This window comes from Apiospora phragmitis, assembly GCF_038363925.1.
Source record: "Apiospora phragmitis strain CBS 135458 chromosome Unknown utg000002l:1.0-5516284.0:1.0-5523493.0, whole genome shotgun sequence".
Taxonomy (NCBI): domain Eukaryota; kingdom Fungi; phylum Ascomycota; class Sordariomycetes; order Amphisphaeriales; family Apiosporaceae; genus Apiospora; species Apiospora phragmitis.
The window spans coordinates 2,721,591-2,739,716 of NW_027117400.1; the positions used below are offsets into that span (position 1 = coordinate 2,721,591).

Sequence of the window (18,126 nt, forward strand, 5' to 3'; positions counted from 1 at the left end):
AGATGCCAATTACTTTTGCCGGGGGTTCCAAGTTCACCTGCGTGCGTCCTGAAGACGTTATCCTGGCCATGATTGAGCGCAAATCGAATATCATCGAATGCGAGCTGGTTGATAGCGAAATAGTAGAACTTGCTTTTGCAAACCCAGCGCGGCCCCCCGAACGTTCCAGAGTAGCGGCTCATCACGAACTCGGGCCAGGAAAGGCCCACAATGTCATGAGCCGCACGAATGTTGGGCTTATCAAGCCAACTAGATTTACGATCTGAGCCTCATCTTCAACTTCACACATGCATGGCTCCAGCAACCGTGAAGATATAAATAAACAGCTACGTAGAGAAAGAGCTCCTCTGCTGAGTGCTTCTCCATTCGCGTACGGCTTCCGTCCTCCTCACGGTGTTTCTCGCTATCTGAGATCCGGCGATTGTGCCCAGCGCGGATCTGCAACTCCGTAATGGCAATTATAATAGAGTTTTACCACTTGGACAAAACTCCATATCAGAAGGTTACATGAACCTCCTAGTAGCCAAACCAACAAAGCTGTCAGATTATCTATCCTCGTTATGTCCGATCCCAAACTAAAAGGACAACTCAGGTAGGCACGCTGTTAAGCCAGCTCCAATATTCCATTTGATCCATCGAGCTACCACAATTCAAGATGGAAGAGGAGACACAGGGCTTGGCATGCTGGGTCGCCCAGAAGAACTCCACGCCAGGATGCCCACCCACCACGCCAGGATCCATCCACCATCTTGCTCGATTCAAGAAAGAATGTACTGTATAATTCCGAGATTCCAATACATCTACCGACTCTTCGGCAGAAGGAACAGGAAAAAACAAGATTTTAATAGGAGACGACGGGCTGCGATATCCCAACAGCCATTCTTCTCCAGCCATACCCGCTTCTCCAGCGGTACATGCATATACATAAGCATCACGTAACCTTGCGGATTCGTCCCTATGTACTTCATATGGAGAGTCGGGCGCCACTGCACTGTGTACTGTACAATATATATCGACGTTTTTGTTGATCGTTCCATATTTCCGTACAAAGCCCACCAAGCAACATACAAAGAACGATGCCTACATATGGCCGCAACCTTTCTTATTGTGGTGGCCCAACCTAGGGGAATCAATCGTCCTAGCAGGTACTCCGTACACTGGGGATAGACATTTGAGATAGGCACTTAGGTACCTACTGCACCCATACGGGCAGAGTGCATTTGATGTGTGCGTGCCTTCAATGAAGGAAATCTATAGTAGTATACAGGTATCATACCCAATGGGACGTCACGGTCTGGTAGCATCTGCTCCCGCACCCGGCTTCTTTTCTTTGCAACCTACCTCGAGTACAGACATGTATCAATGTGTGAGATCATGTTCAGTAGGGAGAGACATACATACATACTGTAGGGTATGTGCAAGTACGAGAAGGCATGTACTTTCTCAGGCCTGCCTAGCCTCTGCCCACCCAGCCTGAAGCCCCAGCACGCCCAAAGAAAGTAGTGCACCCTTTATGTATGTACATATGTCCTACGTACATGCTTTGCTAGTGGGCTGGCCCATCCAGCACTTGAGCAGCAGCAGCAGTAGAGCAGATTGTGGAACTCCCTTACCCACCAAGGCGACCAGGACCCATGCATTGATTGATTCCCTGCCTTCCCCCCCTAAGGTTCTTTCAAATCAGATCCGTGCTGACCTACCGCCTGTCCAGTCACTGACCAGTCCTGGCGGCTCCTGGCCTGCCTCCAACCCACTTGCCCGCCTGCCCGCTCGCTCGCTCACTCACTCTTAACACTCCTCCCATACCGGCTCGCCTGCCACTTTCGACTGTCCGTATTCGCTGCCAACAAGATTTGGTCGTCTGTTCACAAACTCCCTCCCCAAATTCTGATTCAGTCGATATTCACAATTTTTAACCTTCGGCCTTTTCCCTTCTTCTCACTACCTTACCTTTCTCTACTGGCGCTGTAACTTTGGTTTCTTCTACTTCTATTTGACGCTTCCATTCGAGGCTTCGACCCTTTTTCCAACCCGACTTAATAATCCGCCCTGACAGCCAATAATGACGTCCTGAGGAGGAGGGGAAATCGCTATCTATCTTCGACCATTTCGCCTGCCTCTAGCAGACACAACAACCCTTTCCCCGGACGCAACCACTACCAGGCAATTTCCAAACACTAATTCATTTTCCCAAGAAAATCTTACCATGATTCAATGACCCTCAGCATGACGGCTGCACCCACACAATCCACCATCCGAGACAGAACGATTCGACGACGACGCCGCCGAATACCTACCGCACCGCAATGGAGCCGCAATCATCATCCCGATCGGGGCAGCAGCCCCTTCAAAATATAAAGACCGAATTCCTTTTGCAATCCCAAGTTCCCTCCCGGACTGCCAGCAGCACCCCCGTCTCTTCGCCGGGCCTCTTCAGTCCCAATAACCCGCGCTCCGCCCTTAACTTCCCAACCCATCCTGCGTCGGATGCTTCCACGCCAGTTGCGATGAACTGTCCATATTTACACCCCTTGCAGAACCATCGGGTCAGAGAGTGAGTATTGCGTGGTGAACCCCGGATGTTTGGATAGAGTGGCTGAGAGTCATCTAGGACGCACAAGGCATTGGTGGATCTCGACTCAATGACCGGCCGCAAGATCATCAACCAGTACGAAGTCATCGAGGAGATCGGCCGTGGAGTCCACGGCAAAGTCAAACTCGCACGAAACCTCGAGAACGGCGAAAATGTCGCTATCAAGATCGTTGCTCGCTTTTCCAAGAAGCGACGCTTGGGCAAAGTCATGGCACTGTCTCCCCAGGACAAGACGAAGAAAGAGATTGCCATTCTCAAAAAGATCCGTCATCCCAACGTTGTTGCGCTTCTCGAGATCATCGACGACCCCGAACTTAAGAAAATCTACATGGTTCTTGAGCATGTCGAGCTGGGCGAGGTGGTTTGGCGCAAGAAGGGCATACCCTCAATATGCAACTGGGAAAGAAGACGCATTGAGAAAGAGATGAGCGGTGAGATGAGTACTGAGGAAGAGGAAGCTTACGTTCAAATCCTAGAACGCAAGCATGCCGTGACTGAGCTCAAGCGGGTGAGAATGCAGCAAAAGCTACAGCAAAGAGGACCCGAGGATTTCTGGAGCATCGAATACGGTGCGGCCAGTGAAGGAGATCCGTCATCCCTGCCACGCGTGCTATCTAGAGATGCTGTTCATGGCTCAGCCTCTGGCGCAGAGTGGAACTTCTCTGCCTCGCCACACGGATCGAGGTCGACGTCCCGCGCTGTTACACCTATTCCTTCCGAGACTGATTTTTCATCTGTTGGCGCCGACTACTCGAGTGATATGGAAACACCGGGGGCCACACATTCACGACCAGGCTCTGTAACCGCTCTCGAGGGTACAATGTACGGCCCCTATGCAGCCGAAGAGGCTATGTTCCGTGGTCGGTCCCCCAGTATGGCCGATTCGATTATCTCCCACATGTCCTCGGTCGACTTCAACACTCAACCGCATGACCCTTTCGCAGATGACTATTCATACGTACCTTGCTTTACAATCGAAGCTGCCCGCGCTACCTTTCGGGACACTGTTTTGGGCTTGGAGTATTTACACTACGAGGGAATTGTGCATCGTGATATCAAGCCCGCAAATCTTCTGTGGACCAAGGATCATCGTGTGAAGATCTCCGACTTTGGTGTTTCGTACTTCGGTCGACCTATTCGTGACGGAGAGGTGGACGAGTTTGTATCGGAATCCGAAGCACGCGATTTCGACGACGACCTCGAGCTTGCAAAGACGGTTGGCACGCCAGCTTTCTTCGCTCCCGAACTTTGTTATACCGACGTCGAGTGTGAGCAGCCCAAAATATCAGAGCAGATTGACGTGTGGTCCTTGGAAGTTACTTTGTACTGTCTGATTTTCGCCCGCATACCGTTCATGGCCGAGGATGAATTTCAAATGTTCCGGAAGATAGCAACCGATGATGTCTACATTCCGCGACGACGTCTAAAACCCGTTGATCCTCTGACATCCCCTACTACGACATCACTATACCACCGCGTTAACAACGCGCCGTATCGGGATGATTGCGAGTTTGCGTACGAAGAGATCGACGACCTTCTCTACGACCTGCTGTCGCGTATGCTCATCAAGAACCCGGAAAAGCGCATTAGATTGCGTGAAGTGAAGCGTCACCCATGGGTCGTACAAGGCATCGATAACCTTCTTGGTTGGCTCGATGACACAGATCCTTCACGACGGACTGCTGGCCGTAAGATTCAGGTGGACGAGCGCGAAGTCTCTCGGGCCGTCGTGCCTCTTACTTTCCTGGAGCGCGCCCGGTCGGTCATGAAGAAAGCCGTGGGCAAAGTCATTCCCTCTCCACCGCCCGGATGCTACAGTAACAAGAAGACGTGCAACTAGCAGTGCTGCAAGCTCTGTTGGCGACAGCCCACCAACGGCCGCATCTTCACCTCACTTTCGGGACAGCCGCCGTAAGAGTCTTCGCGGCGATGACTATTTTGTGAGTGCCAAAGAATCAGCGGGACATCACGAGCATCCTCTTTCCCAAAGTGTGACGGCTAGTCCACAAGCATCTCCTCCTGCGATGACGATGAGGATCGTAATGCTTTCAAGAACAGCCAAGTTCACTCGAGTTCGGTAGGCGGAGATCTTAAAGGCCAAGCAACCGGCTCCCACAGCAATTTTAACGCAAGCCCAGATGCCGCAAATCGGTCGCCCTCGAGGAAGACTACTTCGCCCGGGAAGACTTTTCCACCGTCGCACATACGCGCACGCTCGGTAAACAGCCAATTTCTTGTGCTCACAGCCGCGGGACGCGAATCACAAACGACACCAACAAGCCCTGCGGTTGGCACCTCATTTACGACGACCCTATTGCGGCACTACGAAAATCCCGTGACATGGAATCCCTCGATGACTCTTCACGATCACGCTCAGTCGACCGTGGTCTATTTGCAAGGGAGGACAAGCGAGCAGAAGCGAAAGTGTCTCTGAGCACTGCCATGGCACCAGGCAATGTTGAATCACCAAAGCGTCCTACACACTCCCACGTGTCCGACCCCAGCGGTAACAACGGGGACACCTCTATGGCATCACCCATGTTCTTCTCGCCGAAAGCCATCCGAACCTACCATCATGCCGCATCCGGATCCGACTCCAACCACTATGAGAGACCATCCTTTTTGGCCGCCTGTTTAGATAACCGGCCATTGACGTCTCAAAAAGTTCTTCAGATGGATGCAAAGACACCGCCTGAGCGAGTCTACAAAGCTTCTACCCCCGAATCCTTTGCTAGAGCACAAGAGCAGATGCAACGCCGTCAGCATCGTGAACACGAAGAGCAGGCAAGACGACAACAGTCCGAAGCGTCTCAACGGGATGTTGATCCGGCTTGCGTGCCGTGCCCCCTTCGTGCCCTCCATCACCCGATGATGAGACAAATATGGAAAAACCGTCGCCTCCATCTAGATGCGACACTGTCGGGACGGTTGTCACTTCGAGCTCTGCATCATATGGCAATATGACCACCCCGTTGACTAGCCCCAGCGTGGCAGCGAGTCCGGTGCGGAAAGGCGACTCGCCGATTTACCGGTCCGATCCTTCGCTTCCTGCTCTGCTTAGTGGAGCCAGCTCGGTTTCGGCGGACACTGAGGGTGACTTCTTGCTCCGCCCAGGCTCTGTAAACCGACCTTCGCTCATTGACACAACAGACTCGCTAACGCCTCCGGCAATGGCGAAAGAACCCATGGCTGGATTCCCTCTCGAGACCCTTGAGGACGAACATGCATTCCACCTGCGAATGGCCAGCTCGACCCGCGCTATGCGGCCTTCTTCGGTCTTTTCCTCACAAGGTGTTGATGACGATGATAGCGATAGTGACGAGGGCGTGCTTATGATCAAACCTAGGAAAAAGGGGAACGAGTCAAGACCCGAATAGCCAACCTCCGAGCAGATCCAATACGCATATCAAGCGGAGAGATACACAAACTAGCGTCGGCAGCACGGATACTGCTAAGAAGGTTGTTTTGCATGCCGATTAAATCTGGCTCGGCTACGACATCGCTCTACAGTTTCCATCCCTTCCCTTTTTAACGACTCGCATTTTCACTGATTGCGCGCGAGATTATGATTATCCTATGCCAATGGCTGGTTTGCTCTCGGAGAAGCGAGAAATCCCATACAGCAGAATTGAAGTTTTTAGTTTATACGTCGATGGATTGATAGGTTTAGTAGGCATCTGATAATGGTCAGGTTGAACGATGGAATGAGATACGTGGTTATGTGGGCAGCAAGCAAGGCAGCTGAGGTGTTTTGTGGGTGTGTTGGTGGTTTGTGGTCTTGTTTCGCAGGGGCGTCGTAGCGGGTTGTGGCGACATGATCCCGACCAACTACTGGCACAAATATCCCCTCCATCCTCATCTTATTGCATCGAGGTGGGCAGCTTCTTCTTTCCGAGGCTTCACAGCTTCGCGCGCACACACGAAAACAAACACATGGGTGCCGGGGGCGGAACACTTGGCGGCATTCTGTTAGCATTGCGGACACACCGCTGATAGATAAGTTTGGCATATTAACGGAGTTAACTCGTGCATTATTAATATAGCGGCAAACTTTTCTCCTCTGTATAGATGTCATATCCGACCTGTGATACTCTTTCCCTACTTTATCTTTGTGGCGTGTTCTATTAAGTCAACTTAAGAATCGCCAGTTCGGCACCGGCTATTCCGAACCTCATGACGAAGCTACGTGGATATGTAAGGATTCATTCACTTGAGCAAGGAACGGGTGCAAACTTATGTGTTGAAAGTCGTCATCTTCTCATTATTAATAGCGTCATTATGCCCTCCCAAACGCATGTTATCTAGTCCTATAAGCAGAACAGTAACCAATACAAGCACCAACCAAAGAACGCCCCGAGGGGGTGTTTTGCAAACTCCCTACCTCCTTTTTTGTATGGAAACCACTCGGACCGATCCGGGCCCGTAATGCCATGATCGAAAATAAATATCGCAGACGCCTTCTCCCTAAGAAAAACACAATCTCCCCCTAAATCCCTACTGACTAGTACTCATACACTTTAGCTTTTTGCTCTTCGCCCATCAAATCAAATTCGACAACCCAGACTCCTTGTTTCCCAGTGATCCCCATTCGTTTCTTCTTTTTGGCTTTCTCCTGCCTGCAACGGAGGTAACTCGCCAAATACATAACATCGTGAGGCGCGTGGGCGTTTTCCTCAACCACACCACACCTTTTAGGGGGTTCATTCAGGCAGTCGCCTTCTTCGGCTCGGCAACGGCTCCACATGCAGCCAGGGCGGCCCAGACGTCATCCTTCCTCGTGACCTCATCTCTCTGCAAGGCCAGACCGTCGAGCATCTTGAGGCGCGCGCACGACTGCGTCACGGCCAGCTCGTGGAGGCGGCGGCGCTTCTTGGTGCCCATGTCCAGCCGGGCCGCGTACGTGGCGTCGCGCTCCCGGTTGGCGTCGGGCAGGGTAAAGGGGTCGGGCGGCTGCTCGGCGTTCCCGTTCTCCGTCGACACGAGCGACTGCTGGCTGTGGTTGGGCGGGTAGAAGCCCAGCGTGGCCACGTTATCGCGGAGGTCCAGCTTGCTGAGGTGTGGGAACTCGGCCAAGAGGCTGGAGACGGTGTTGATGTCGGCCAGGCGGTTGCCCGCTACGAGCAGCTTCTTGAGACGGGGGATGTAGCGCAGCGCCGAGAGGTCCTCGAGGGCGTTGAAGTTGAGGTTCAGCGTGCGGAGGTTGGGCATCAGCTGGCCTAATTTCTCGGACAAGGACTCTAGGCCGCAGTTGGCCAACTCGAGCAGCTGCAGGTTGAGGAAGTCGACCCTCGGGTTGAAGGTCGTGAGCAGGTTACCCGACAAGAACAGCTTGCGGACCTCATAGACCTGGGTCAAGAATGCTAGGTCGAGTGGCATCTCCCCCTTTTGCTCACGCAACGACAGGCTGTCCAGGCGTCGAGCACGGGCGAACCCCGTTAACTTCATGAGACGGTTGCGGTCTGCATGCACCATCCGAATACCATGGAAAGCCGCCATATCAAGGGATTCCAGTAGATTGTCCGACAACTTCAGATACTTCAGGCCGGCCATAGCCTGACCATGGGTTGGAGCAAAAGACTGAAGACGGTTGTTGTCGAGATTCAGCGTCGATAGGGAAGGCAGCTGGTCCAGATGCCTGACTGAAGTGATTTGGTTGCCTTGCAAGTCGAGCTCGGTCAGCCGGTCCATTCTGGCACCGTCCATGTTGACATCCTCGAGCAAATTACCGCGAACCCGAAGCACCTGTAAACTGTCGTGGAACTTGATGCCATCCAGACTAGTGATGTTGTTGTTGTCCGCACGAAGATTGCGCAGATGCACCAGATCCTTGAAGGCGTACAGGCTGTCAATCTCGTTGTTGGAGATATCTATGTATTGCAGGTTCATTAAATGACCCCAAGCCGTCAGCCCCGAAAGACAGTTGTTGGCCATCTTCAGATTTCGAATGCTCCGGGGCACACCGTCAAGATGGCAGATCGAGTTGTCTGAGGCGTCGAGGGTGACGACTTGACCACAGAAGTCGTCCAATTTATGCAGACTCTGCAACTGCTTGTTGCTAACATCCAGCTCTCGCATAGAGTCCCAGTCGGGCTCGAATGGCTCAACCTCTGTAATTTTCTCGACCAGCGTTCGGATGGCCTGCGACAGGACCTTGTTCGACCTGTTGCCAGTGACGAGGTAATCCTCGCCTACCACATAGCTGACCTCCAGACCCGAGGATTGATCCCCGTGATGCATCGTAAACTCGGACAAGGGGCTTAGAGAGAGGGTGCCGACATGCTGAGCAATCACAGGCGTAGCAGACTGCCCAGGGAAACGTCGCGCATTAGGGGCAGGTGTAGTGATGATGAAGCTGACGCTCTGGTGCTTATCGTCATCTTCAGGAGCTACCAAGCTGGATTCGCCGAGAACGCTGAGTTGCTTTTGCTCGGATGCATCGTGCTCATCATAGACAGTGTCTTCGTCTTGTTCGTCAATGCGAGAAATCGGACGAGGGAAAAAGGGATGCGCCTTCATCGAGATGTTGTTTTTCGCATTCCGGGACCGACTTCTAGATCTCGATGCAGTGGATTGCGCGGTCACTGTAGGTGCCAGGTTCGGATGGCGACCGCGCCTCATTGAATCCGTAGCCACACTTCCGACAGATCTATCACCAGCGCTGAAGCTGTCTTCCGTGCTGCCATCATCAGTTGAGTGCTGCGGCAGATGATCCTGGATGATGGACGCAATGGGAGAAGAAAATGTGATGGTAAGGTTTTTCCGTCGACAAGGGGAATTCGCGATCCTATCCTCAAGCAGAGTTATTTCGTGCTCAACGTCCTCGGTGTCGACAACTGTTTCCGTCACAACCGTCTTCAGTCTGGAGAACGTGTCCGTCTTATGGCTTATCATATTCTCAACTTCCAAACTTCCCCTGGTCTTGGTAGACGTCTTTCCGCATGACGGAGGAGGAACGAAATCTTCTCTAACGAATTCGTTCAAGTCCTCGAGCGGGGCTGTCTTGAGCTTCAGATTGAGCCTCTCTCTAGTCTCGTCCACTGAGAGGTCAGGGATGCTAGCAAACGGGTCGTCTTCGCTATCTTCCGATGGGAGGAAGTTGAGAACCCGCGTTTGAGATCGAGGTGTCTTCACTTTCGTCCAGACCTTCTTCTCTTTATCCAAAACCATGTTGCCAACCTGGTCACCAATCAGCTGACTCACCACATCCGGTGCGATTAGCCTCCTCGAATCCGAGCCTCTAGAAGACCCAGTTCGCGCAGAGCGGCCCGACGAACCAAAAGAGGAGCGAGTATCATGTGTAGGGTAGTCGCTGCTTTCTCCGTTCGCAGGGGCATCGGGGTTGCGTGAGAACCTCACGTTAGGCATATCGCTCACGACATCCTCGTGCCCGAAACTGCCGGGGCGTGATTCATTCGAACGGAGGCTCCGTTGAATTTCCTGCTGGATCCGTTTATCTTGTTCGACGGCTTCCTTTGCCAACCCCATAGACCGCAAGGAGTATGTGACGAGATCTCCCATATCGCTTCTTTCTTCGTATTGTCGGAGCTTGTCCACCAACTCCGGATCATCCTGCCGGATGTTTATGCGAGAGAGTTCGGGTCGACCCTCGCGACTTGGTGGCCTGGAGAACGGCTCTTTCGTCGAATCTTCAAACGACTCGTCGGTACCCGTCACCATTGACTCCCGTTGCTGTGCACTTTCAGACTCCGATTCCTCCACACTCGCGAGTCCATTCTGTGGTCGCGCTCTGCTACGGATCATGGCCATTATCTTTTCTGCCTCGTTCAAGAAATCCTGAGTTTTCATAGACGTCTTTCGAGAGCCGTCGGCAGCGGAGTCTTGGACAGAAATTTCAGACTCGTCCATCGGGCCAGCAACCGTCCCATACGGTATATCCGCCAGTGGCTCTCTCTCTCGCTGCATTGAAGACCTCTGACTGGGCGTGGGGGTACGAGGCCGCTCGACTTGATGTACCATTAGGAGCGCAGGGTTGATTGCTCGCAAGTCGTCCGAGTAAGCGCCATGTTGCCTACCTGCTATGGCATGCTGCATGGTATTGTGAGAAGCCTGCACTGGTACTACGGCATCATTTCGCTCCTCTATGCCGTAGGCAACATCAGACTTATGCAATGTTCTTCGTCTCTTCGGAGTGGGGTCTTTTGAAGGCGAGGTCCGCGGCCGTTTGCTTTCCGAGCCGTCCCGTTTTGGGGTTATCATATTGATCGGGCCCTGGGCCTGCATCGGCATGTCTGTCCTGAGGGCAAGCTTTCCATACTTCGAGCTTTCCGTTGTGGTACTGGACTTGTTCCGCCGGCGGCCTACCATCAATGGGTCGGCTTCTGACACAGTAGAGTGTTGGCTCAGGTCAAATTTAATTGGGCGACCCGGGGGTAGTGGACTGCTCTGGGGGCGACGTTCTCCTTGTCAGTCAACACTGAATACTCCTGGGAACCCAAGGAGACCTCTTCGCTGAAGGAGTACCCGTCAAGAGCGCCCGAGCCGAACCGATTGAGCCTCTCATAAGTCTCGAGCCATGGTTTTCTTTCAGCTGTTTGCGGCCTCCGGGGACTCGAGGTAGGTGCAAAGCCTTTATTGAAGTTGGACTTGAAAGGGGATGCACCAGGTGGTGCATCCACTGATTCTTCCATCGAACGGGATGGGCTTGAGGTCATGGGATCTTCAAACTGACTGATTCGTCGTAGAAGAGTTTGGTTTGTGAAGGTATCATACGGCCCGAAGAGTTTCAAGGGACTGCCACTAGTGGGTTGACGTGGAGCCTGCTTTTCCGGGCTTGGTCTCGGAGGAGGCGGCATCTCGGTGCATTTGGACGAAAAAGATTGCTGCTTCTCTTCGGCTGACGCAAAGCGATCTGTGCGCACAGTCGGGAACTGTTTTGGGGTGCTTGCCTGCAATGACGACTCCGGAAGCATTTCAGATGTATCTGTATGTACGGGCGGGCTCAATGGTCGGCTCTTAAAGGAGCCCTCGCCTGAGCGCCCTCCTCTCTGAATGTTGAGATAGCCGCCATTCTTCGCGTAGTCCTCCGTAGTATCTGGTTCCAGAGCAGCATTGGCCCCTGTGGCAGACTGCCGGTCCATCTGACTGCTCGGATCCGAGTCGAGAATCATCTGGTTCTGGCGCAGTTTATGGAGACGTTTTTTCAGCTGTTCGGAAGACAGCTCCATCGGTGCAAAGCTGACTCTTCCGTCCTCGGTCTTCCGTGGTGAGAGTAGTATAGGACTGAAACTCTCGTTGCGGCCTTCACTCCTGCCTCCGGCGCTCTTAGCGCTCACTTTACGCGACGGGTCTAAGTGGCTTTTGGGGCTCGGTGGCGTGGTTGAAAGGTCACCAGAAACACCCATCGCGCTCGTGTTTTGACTTTGTACGTTTCCTTCTGTGTTGGAATTGTCCGCGCGACCAGCTTTGTTGGAGTCCTCGACGTTTAAGGCGAAAGTGATGCTCTTCTTTTGCGGCTCAGGCTGGATTTGGGAGAACTCCGCGCTATCTTCCTGCAAATCTTCTTGGGAATCCTCCAGCGGACGTTGGTGACGGCGTCGTAAGTAGGGTGGCGGGCTTGAAGGGAGGGTTGTGTCGTTCATTGTATAACCTTCACCCTGTTCGTCGGCCTTGTCCTCGTCGTGCTGATCATCGGTAGGTGGGCGAAAGATGTTTTCCAATCCGTTGGCGGCAGAGCTGAACAAGTCCTTGGTTTCGCCATATGACATTTCGCCATGCAATAACCGCCTCCTCCACTCGGGTATCGAATCTGTGTCTTTGGTGGGAGACGCGCTTTGCGACTTGTGTACCGTGTTGTTGTTGCTGTTGTGCACCACTGAACCAGAAGTAGATTCTGAAGCAGAGCGGCTTAATCGACGGCCTCGTTGACTCTGACTGCTCTTTGTGATTTGTGCTAGGCCGGCGAGCCCGCGTTGAGATGATCGGATGTTGATTTCGTTCTGGCTCTTTTCGGCTAAGACATTCAAGCTACTGTCGTAAGTTGTGGGTTGCGACTTTCTGGAGACAAGACTGGGGGTGGTAGTCGTGTTGACAGGCCTCGCGTGCTGGTTTGCCTCGAGTTGGGTTGTGAGGCGGGAAAAGGCGACAGCTGCGCTCGCGAATTGTCAGACCTGGGTTCGGAGACCCAGTCCTCTGATAAGGAATCGAGCCAAGCGTGAGCCATTGCAAATGACCCAAACCCAGGATCGGAATTACGGATTGCGCCTTAAGCGTTCAGTGTGCCCCCATACACAGCAAATAAACAGGGTAAATGAGTGCTGCAACAGCGTATTTGCACCGGGGGGTCCCAAGTCGGGGAGGGGGATTGGCGACGGGTTGTTGTTTATTGGAGGTGCACGCGTGTGGGTAATGGAATTGCCCGGTACTTAGAGTATTAATGGGTGCACTGAAGAATTCCGGTTCGAAGACGGCAGCAATATAATAACTTGGAAGCGATCAATATTGAGATAAGTTGCGACTCTATACGAAGTCAATTCCAAGGTAGGGTAGGATAGCAGTAGTATTATGGAATGATGTGATGCGGCTCTTCTGTCGCATGCCCACAGATAAAGCAAAGCACCCAAGAGACGCGATTTGAGAATTGGCCATGTTGCGACCAAATCAACAACCGGCTGCCGATCTAGGCTGGTCTGCGTGCCGGTTGCTACAGCGACAGGGCTGGAGAAGTGCTTTTTCTCTCCGGAAACTGGGAGTTGAGCCTACCAGGTACTCCATACTACTTGGATGTAGCATGTATAGAGGGGTTTCAACTTGTACTGGATGGGAAAGTTAGGTAGGATCTGACATCACCGAGCGAGTTTCTTATCAGTTTAGTCTCATCAGCCAGAGTGGTGTGTGTTTGTGTGTGTTCTTGGAGCTTATGGTGTCTGTTATGTTCAGCGTAGTGCCGCCTGTACGGATTACCTTCTGAACATCAAGACGATTCCATGTGAACAAGGCAGGGCACTCAATACTTTCCCTACTTACATATGTCGCTTGTTTATTATAGACAAATGGATCCCTTTCTTTGGGATAGATATAGAAACATCACATCCCTTACTATGTACCTACTTAATGGTGTTGTAAGGGAGGTTGTAAAGCAGTGATGGTGTTCTTGGACGATTGATTCGCGCTAGTCTGCAATAGGATGCAACCACTTTACGCGAGGGGCGCGTGCTCCGATGTTGGGACCGCGTTCTCTGGTCAACCCAAAATACGACCACCAGTGGAGCTGGCTTTGACATCAAATTCAAAGTGACATTGGCCAAACTTGATACAGCCTCTAACCCCCGCCCGTCTTTCTCCCGTCCCTTCAGTCCAAAAGAGTGGCAAGCGTCTTGAGCAGCCTGGCTGAGCATGGAGGTGTTCCGACTCATTTCTGTGTAACCCTCCCAAGCTGCAAACAGTACTGTCGGAATACGAAAAAGAGCTGGGGAAACATCAACATGGACATGAATTGGTGGGAGCAGGCCCAGCCTCGAGAAGAGCCCCTTCACTGCGCCGCTCCTCAAAACCCTGAAGACATTCTGTATCCAGGTTCCGATGACGGCCTCGACGATGCTACCAAGGCTGCGAAGCGGCGACGATATGAGGAAAAGGACGGCAGTATATCAGGGGGAGACCACTTCGATTGTTCTCGGCATCCCTGCGGGGTCCCTTCGAAAAGTCCTCAGGCTGGCAAAACCCCTGGCTCCCCAGAAACGGCCCTCTGCCTTCTTCGTCGCGACCAACTATTACTAAACCCGCTGTAAAGGCCTCCATGCGACGGAATGTCCACAAACTTGAGGGCAAGGCGAATTCTACACCAGAGACTAGGGGGTCTATGCGATGTCACTTGCCCAGCCCAGAGAGCAACCGTGATCTGCAGCTGGACGACTACGATAACCTCGATCCCGATAAGCGCTCCCGAATACAATCCTGGGCGAGCAACGTAACGGCTGGAGCGCTAGAAAAGGACAGTTTTTGGGCCCCGGCCCAAGCTAAGTCGCAAACTCCGGACCATGTCACCAACAAGCGGCATGCAGGAAATAACTGGCTCAAAAGCAAGTTGTCGAAACGGTCAAAGTCGGACCACCCGTCATTAGGTTCTCTGATGACTCCCACTCCCGCCATTTCCTCCGAGTCAATTCGGGAGACCAGCCCACCGTCATTCGCCATCTCGCAGGAAGCTTTGGATATGACCCAACAACCCCCACATTCGAATTTGGATACCCTTACCAATCCATCCGGTGCTGCTCAAAGGATGACTCAGTTTGTTGAAGAACTCTCCCAAACGATTGCCGAAAGCAGCTCAGGGTTGGAACAACCCCCGGCTCCGCATTCCTCCACCAAGGATCTGAACCCCATGTCTCTGATCCCATCAGACGCAAACATACTGAACCAACTGCCTGCCAGTAATGAAAATTACTCCGAGACTTCCAGTGAACTTTCTTCGCTCTGGAGCTCAGAGGTCACGCCTGCTTGCCCCATCCAACCTATGGAACAAGCAGGTGACCTACTACCAAACCTCGAGACCGCAAATACGTTCTCTGGATCAATCGAGGAAGTGACTGCTAGTGGGCATAGTCACGTAGAGGAGGCAGACAGTCAATTCGAAAGCCACCTGGATCAGAGCTTCCATTACAAGACACGCCCAGTTCGAAAAGACGCTCCAAGGCCAGTAACCGCAGAGCCTGCGGCAACAGTTCCTCTTTCGCAGCCTACGCAGACGGGAACACCAATATCCGAGAAGCATCAAGATTATGTGACGTTCAAGGCCCGGCAGACACTGAAGGACAAGGTTGATACTGTCTTTTCCCACAGTGAAAACTCGATTTCGACCTCTGAGAGGAGTTCTCAGTTCGGTACAAAGACTCCGAGCGTGGTTGGCAACGAGGGAGATAGAGGGTCAGCAGAAAGTTGAACCACCACCAGCATCGATCATTCTTCCAACGGTGAACGCAGATGCAGTATGCAAGCTCTCAACAGAACAGGACCATATGCCAAACAGCAAGGGTTATGAAAGCCGCCTTCCCACAAACGAGGATATAACCATCCTAGACCAGCCAATTACTCTGGCAACAATGGAAAGCATGCTCAAGAGTAAAGCAACGTGCTCTAAAGGATCCTTCGCTAGTACTGTATTAGATGGGGATACAACTCTAGTGGCTGATGCGATGGACGTCGATGGCCAACTGGATAACGCAAGCTTCTTCCATCCTGCCGGAAAGATTAGATATGGTGAAGTACGCCGAAAGCACTCCATTATTGGCTTCTTTGGCCGCGAGAGCCAGCTCACTTGTGGATTCAAGACAGCTATCTGTGGAGAAGCCAGTGTCCACCAACTCACCGATATCTTTAGAAGGCGAAAAGCGTGGCATGACAGACAATGCTTCCCCAAGGCATGAATTTGACGGAGAGGAAACAGCAGTACACATTCTATTGTCACAGATGGAATGGAGCGTTAGAGAGCGAGAAACAAACTCTCCTACTTGCTCCTTCTTTGCTGCAGTAGAGCCACCTCAGTCCCCTTTCTTGTGTGAAGCAGCTGAGAACGCGGCTGGGAATATCGATCAACAAGTGCTTGATAACAACATACAGCAGGAATTATTGGCAATGGAGGCGCAGCCGGACGCTGCAGAAAGCATCTTGCATATTAAGACAGAGCCGGATGAAGAGTTATGCGCCCTCGCTACCAGTCATAACAGTATGACAGACCTTCCATCTATTGTTCTGGATCAGAGCGTTCTGGGGCCATCTCAACAAAGTCCATGGGGGACGGTCAACGCCGATACTTCCTTGGAGGTTAAAGACGAGTTTCAAGCAACGAACAGGGGTGTACCTCAGCCCGAGTTTATAACATCACCAAAGCCGACTTCACAATTACCATCGCAACAGCAAAGCCCTTGGGGCGGTATCGATGCCCAGGCGGCCATCAGACCTTATGGATCGATATCAGTGTCGTCGTTGCTCAATGTATCCCCTCAATGGCCACGAAGTCAGCCTGACGACACCCCCAGTAATCTACTACGAAGTCGTGTGTCATTTGCTTCTCAGCCAAGCGACACTCTCAACAGCTTCCTACGAGACTGTGTATCGTCTGGCTCTGTTGCGACCCCACAAGCTGCTCAGGCAAGAGAGGAGACACCCGAGCCTGAGTTGTCGGTCAAGTCATTTGCTAAGTTCAATACGCCCTCGCCAAAACGCAGGCCTCGGGGTTATAAGCATCCCAGGCTGTCGGGAAGCCGTCTACCTAGCACACAGGTACTAGTTAACGCAACGGATGGCAATCCGTGGGGCACTCAAAGGACCCGATCAAATCGCCGTGTCTCTTTTGCCCCTTTGCCCTGCGAAGAGAAGGATGTTGCCGACATGACGTCCTCCCAAGCGCCTCCTCGACCTGCATCTCCCCCACCAGCGATAACACCGGGGGCAGACGACGATGACACGGACCATCGCTTCCGGAAACACTTTGACGCGGTGGCGAGTCGCGGTGGACATCCGTCAAAAGTAGGTATCCAAGAACGCCTTTTGCCAAGCGAATCCCAACAAAAGCCGATGAGCCCCGAGGTTGGTGCTATGGCAGAGGCATTCCGAGAAGCAGATAATTTTCATACCCCGGACTTGCTTGGGCACAGGGCATCGCCATTTCACGAAGATACAGAGGCACCCCCGGTTGATAGCTACCATGACGATGAGCCTGCGATTGACGCTCCACAATCGCCATGGCAAGAGGAAAGTCAGGGGCTTGATGATGTAGCCGAAGTGATGCAAAATCTAGATGACTTTCTCAATCCTCATTGGGGTGAAGAGAGTGATCTGGGTATGGCACTCTGATCCCACAAGTAACTTGCTTCAGGGGGGTGTTCTGGGAGGAGCCAGCACGTAGGGATTATCACATGAGCGATCACCAAAGTAGGGTGTTACGGAGACCGGCAATAGGCGATTGGAGGATTGTTTATGATACCCATTCTACGAAGATGTCGCATAGCAGGAGTTCTGGGATAAGTAGCGAGCACACTGGTGTTCCGGGCCGCCTTGAGACTGTTTATGGGTACAGCAATTGCGACGTTGAAGCATACATCGAGCTGCGTGTAAGTGTCGGAAGATACGAACAATAATGACATCTAATTGCTATTAGCTGTGTGTGTTCACGTCGTGTCGGTGGGATTGTGAATGTTTATCGCTTCTAGCTACTCCCAACTTTGGCCAACGCGAATAAGACCTTTTATTGTTGTCTGTCATCGGCTACAAGGCCAGGAGGCAGGGCATGTCCGCGAGGGGCCATCGGCCGTCGCATCCGCCTCCGTGTTTCCCAACGGACGGCTACCATCCGTGGCTTTTGGGAATGTATACATGGAGCCCGGCGGGTTATCACAGCGATAAGTCGTCTGGTGCGAGCAACATGTTGGTAAAAAGTTGAGCTTATAGGAGGGTATGTAAGTAATAACTGCCCCTCTGGCAAAAGAAATACCGGGGGCGTAACGACCAGCTCATACCACTTCTTCCCCGTGCAATTCACAAGCTTTCCTTCCACGAATACAGTATCTTGCTGCTGT

The 18,126-nt window shown here is 52.5% G+C and overlaps 3 protein-coding genes across 3 annotated transcripts; 2 read left to right on the plus strand and 1 right to left on the minus strand.

The window, feature by feature from the left end:
* Window positions 1-2,306: 2,306 nt before the first annotated feature.
* PG994_001662 (serine/threonine-protein kinase ssp1) lies at window positions 2,307-5,970 on the plus strand (the record flags this gene model as incomplete). The annotated part of the gene is made up of 5 exons (XM_066853071.1): window positions 2,307-2,554; window positions 2,612-4,351; window positions 4,419-4,670; window positions 4,732-5,523; window positions 5,574-5,970. The coding sequence occupies 5 exons, from the start codon at window positions 2,307-2,309 to the stop codon at window positions 5,968-5,970; spliced, it is 3,429 nt and encodes a 1,142-aa protein (XP_066721212.1).
* A 1,327-nt stretch (window positions 5,971-7,297) lies between these two features.
* Window positions 7,298-12,318, minus strand: PG994_001663 (uncharacterized protein; the record flags this gene model as incomplete). The annotated part of the gene is made up of 2 exons (XM_066853072.1): window positions 7,298-10,911; window positions 11,046-12,318. The coding sequence occupies 2 exons, from the start codon at window positions 12,316-12,318 to the stop codon at window positions 7,298-7,300; spliced, it is 4,887 nt and encodes a 1,628-aa protein (XP_066721213.1).
* Window positions 12,319-14,034: 1,716 nt separating this feature from the next.
* On the plus strand, window positions 14,035-17,404 carry PG994_001664 (uncharacterized protein; the record flags this gene model as incomplete). Its single annotated transcript, XM_066853073.1, has 5 exons — window positions 14,035-14,194; window positions 14,263-15,475; window positions 15,579-15,670; window positions 15,716-15,813; window positions 15,884-17,404. 5 exons carry the CDS (start codon window positions 14,035-14,037, stop codon window positions 17,402-17,404), a joined length of 3,084 nt encoding a protein of 1,027 aa, XP_066721214.1.
* Between the last annotated feature and the right edge of the window lie 722 nt (window positions 17,405-18,126).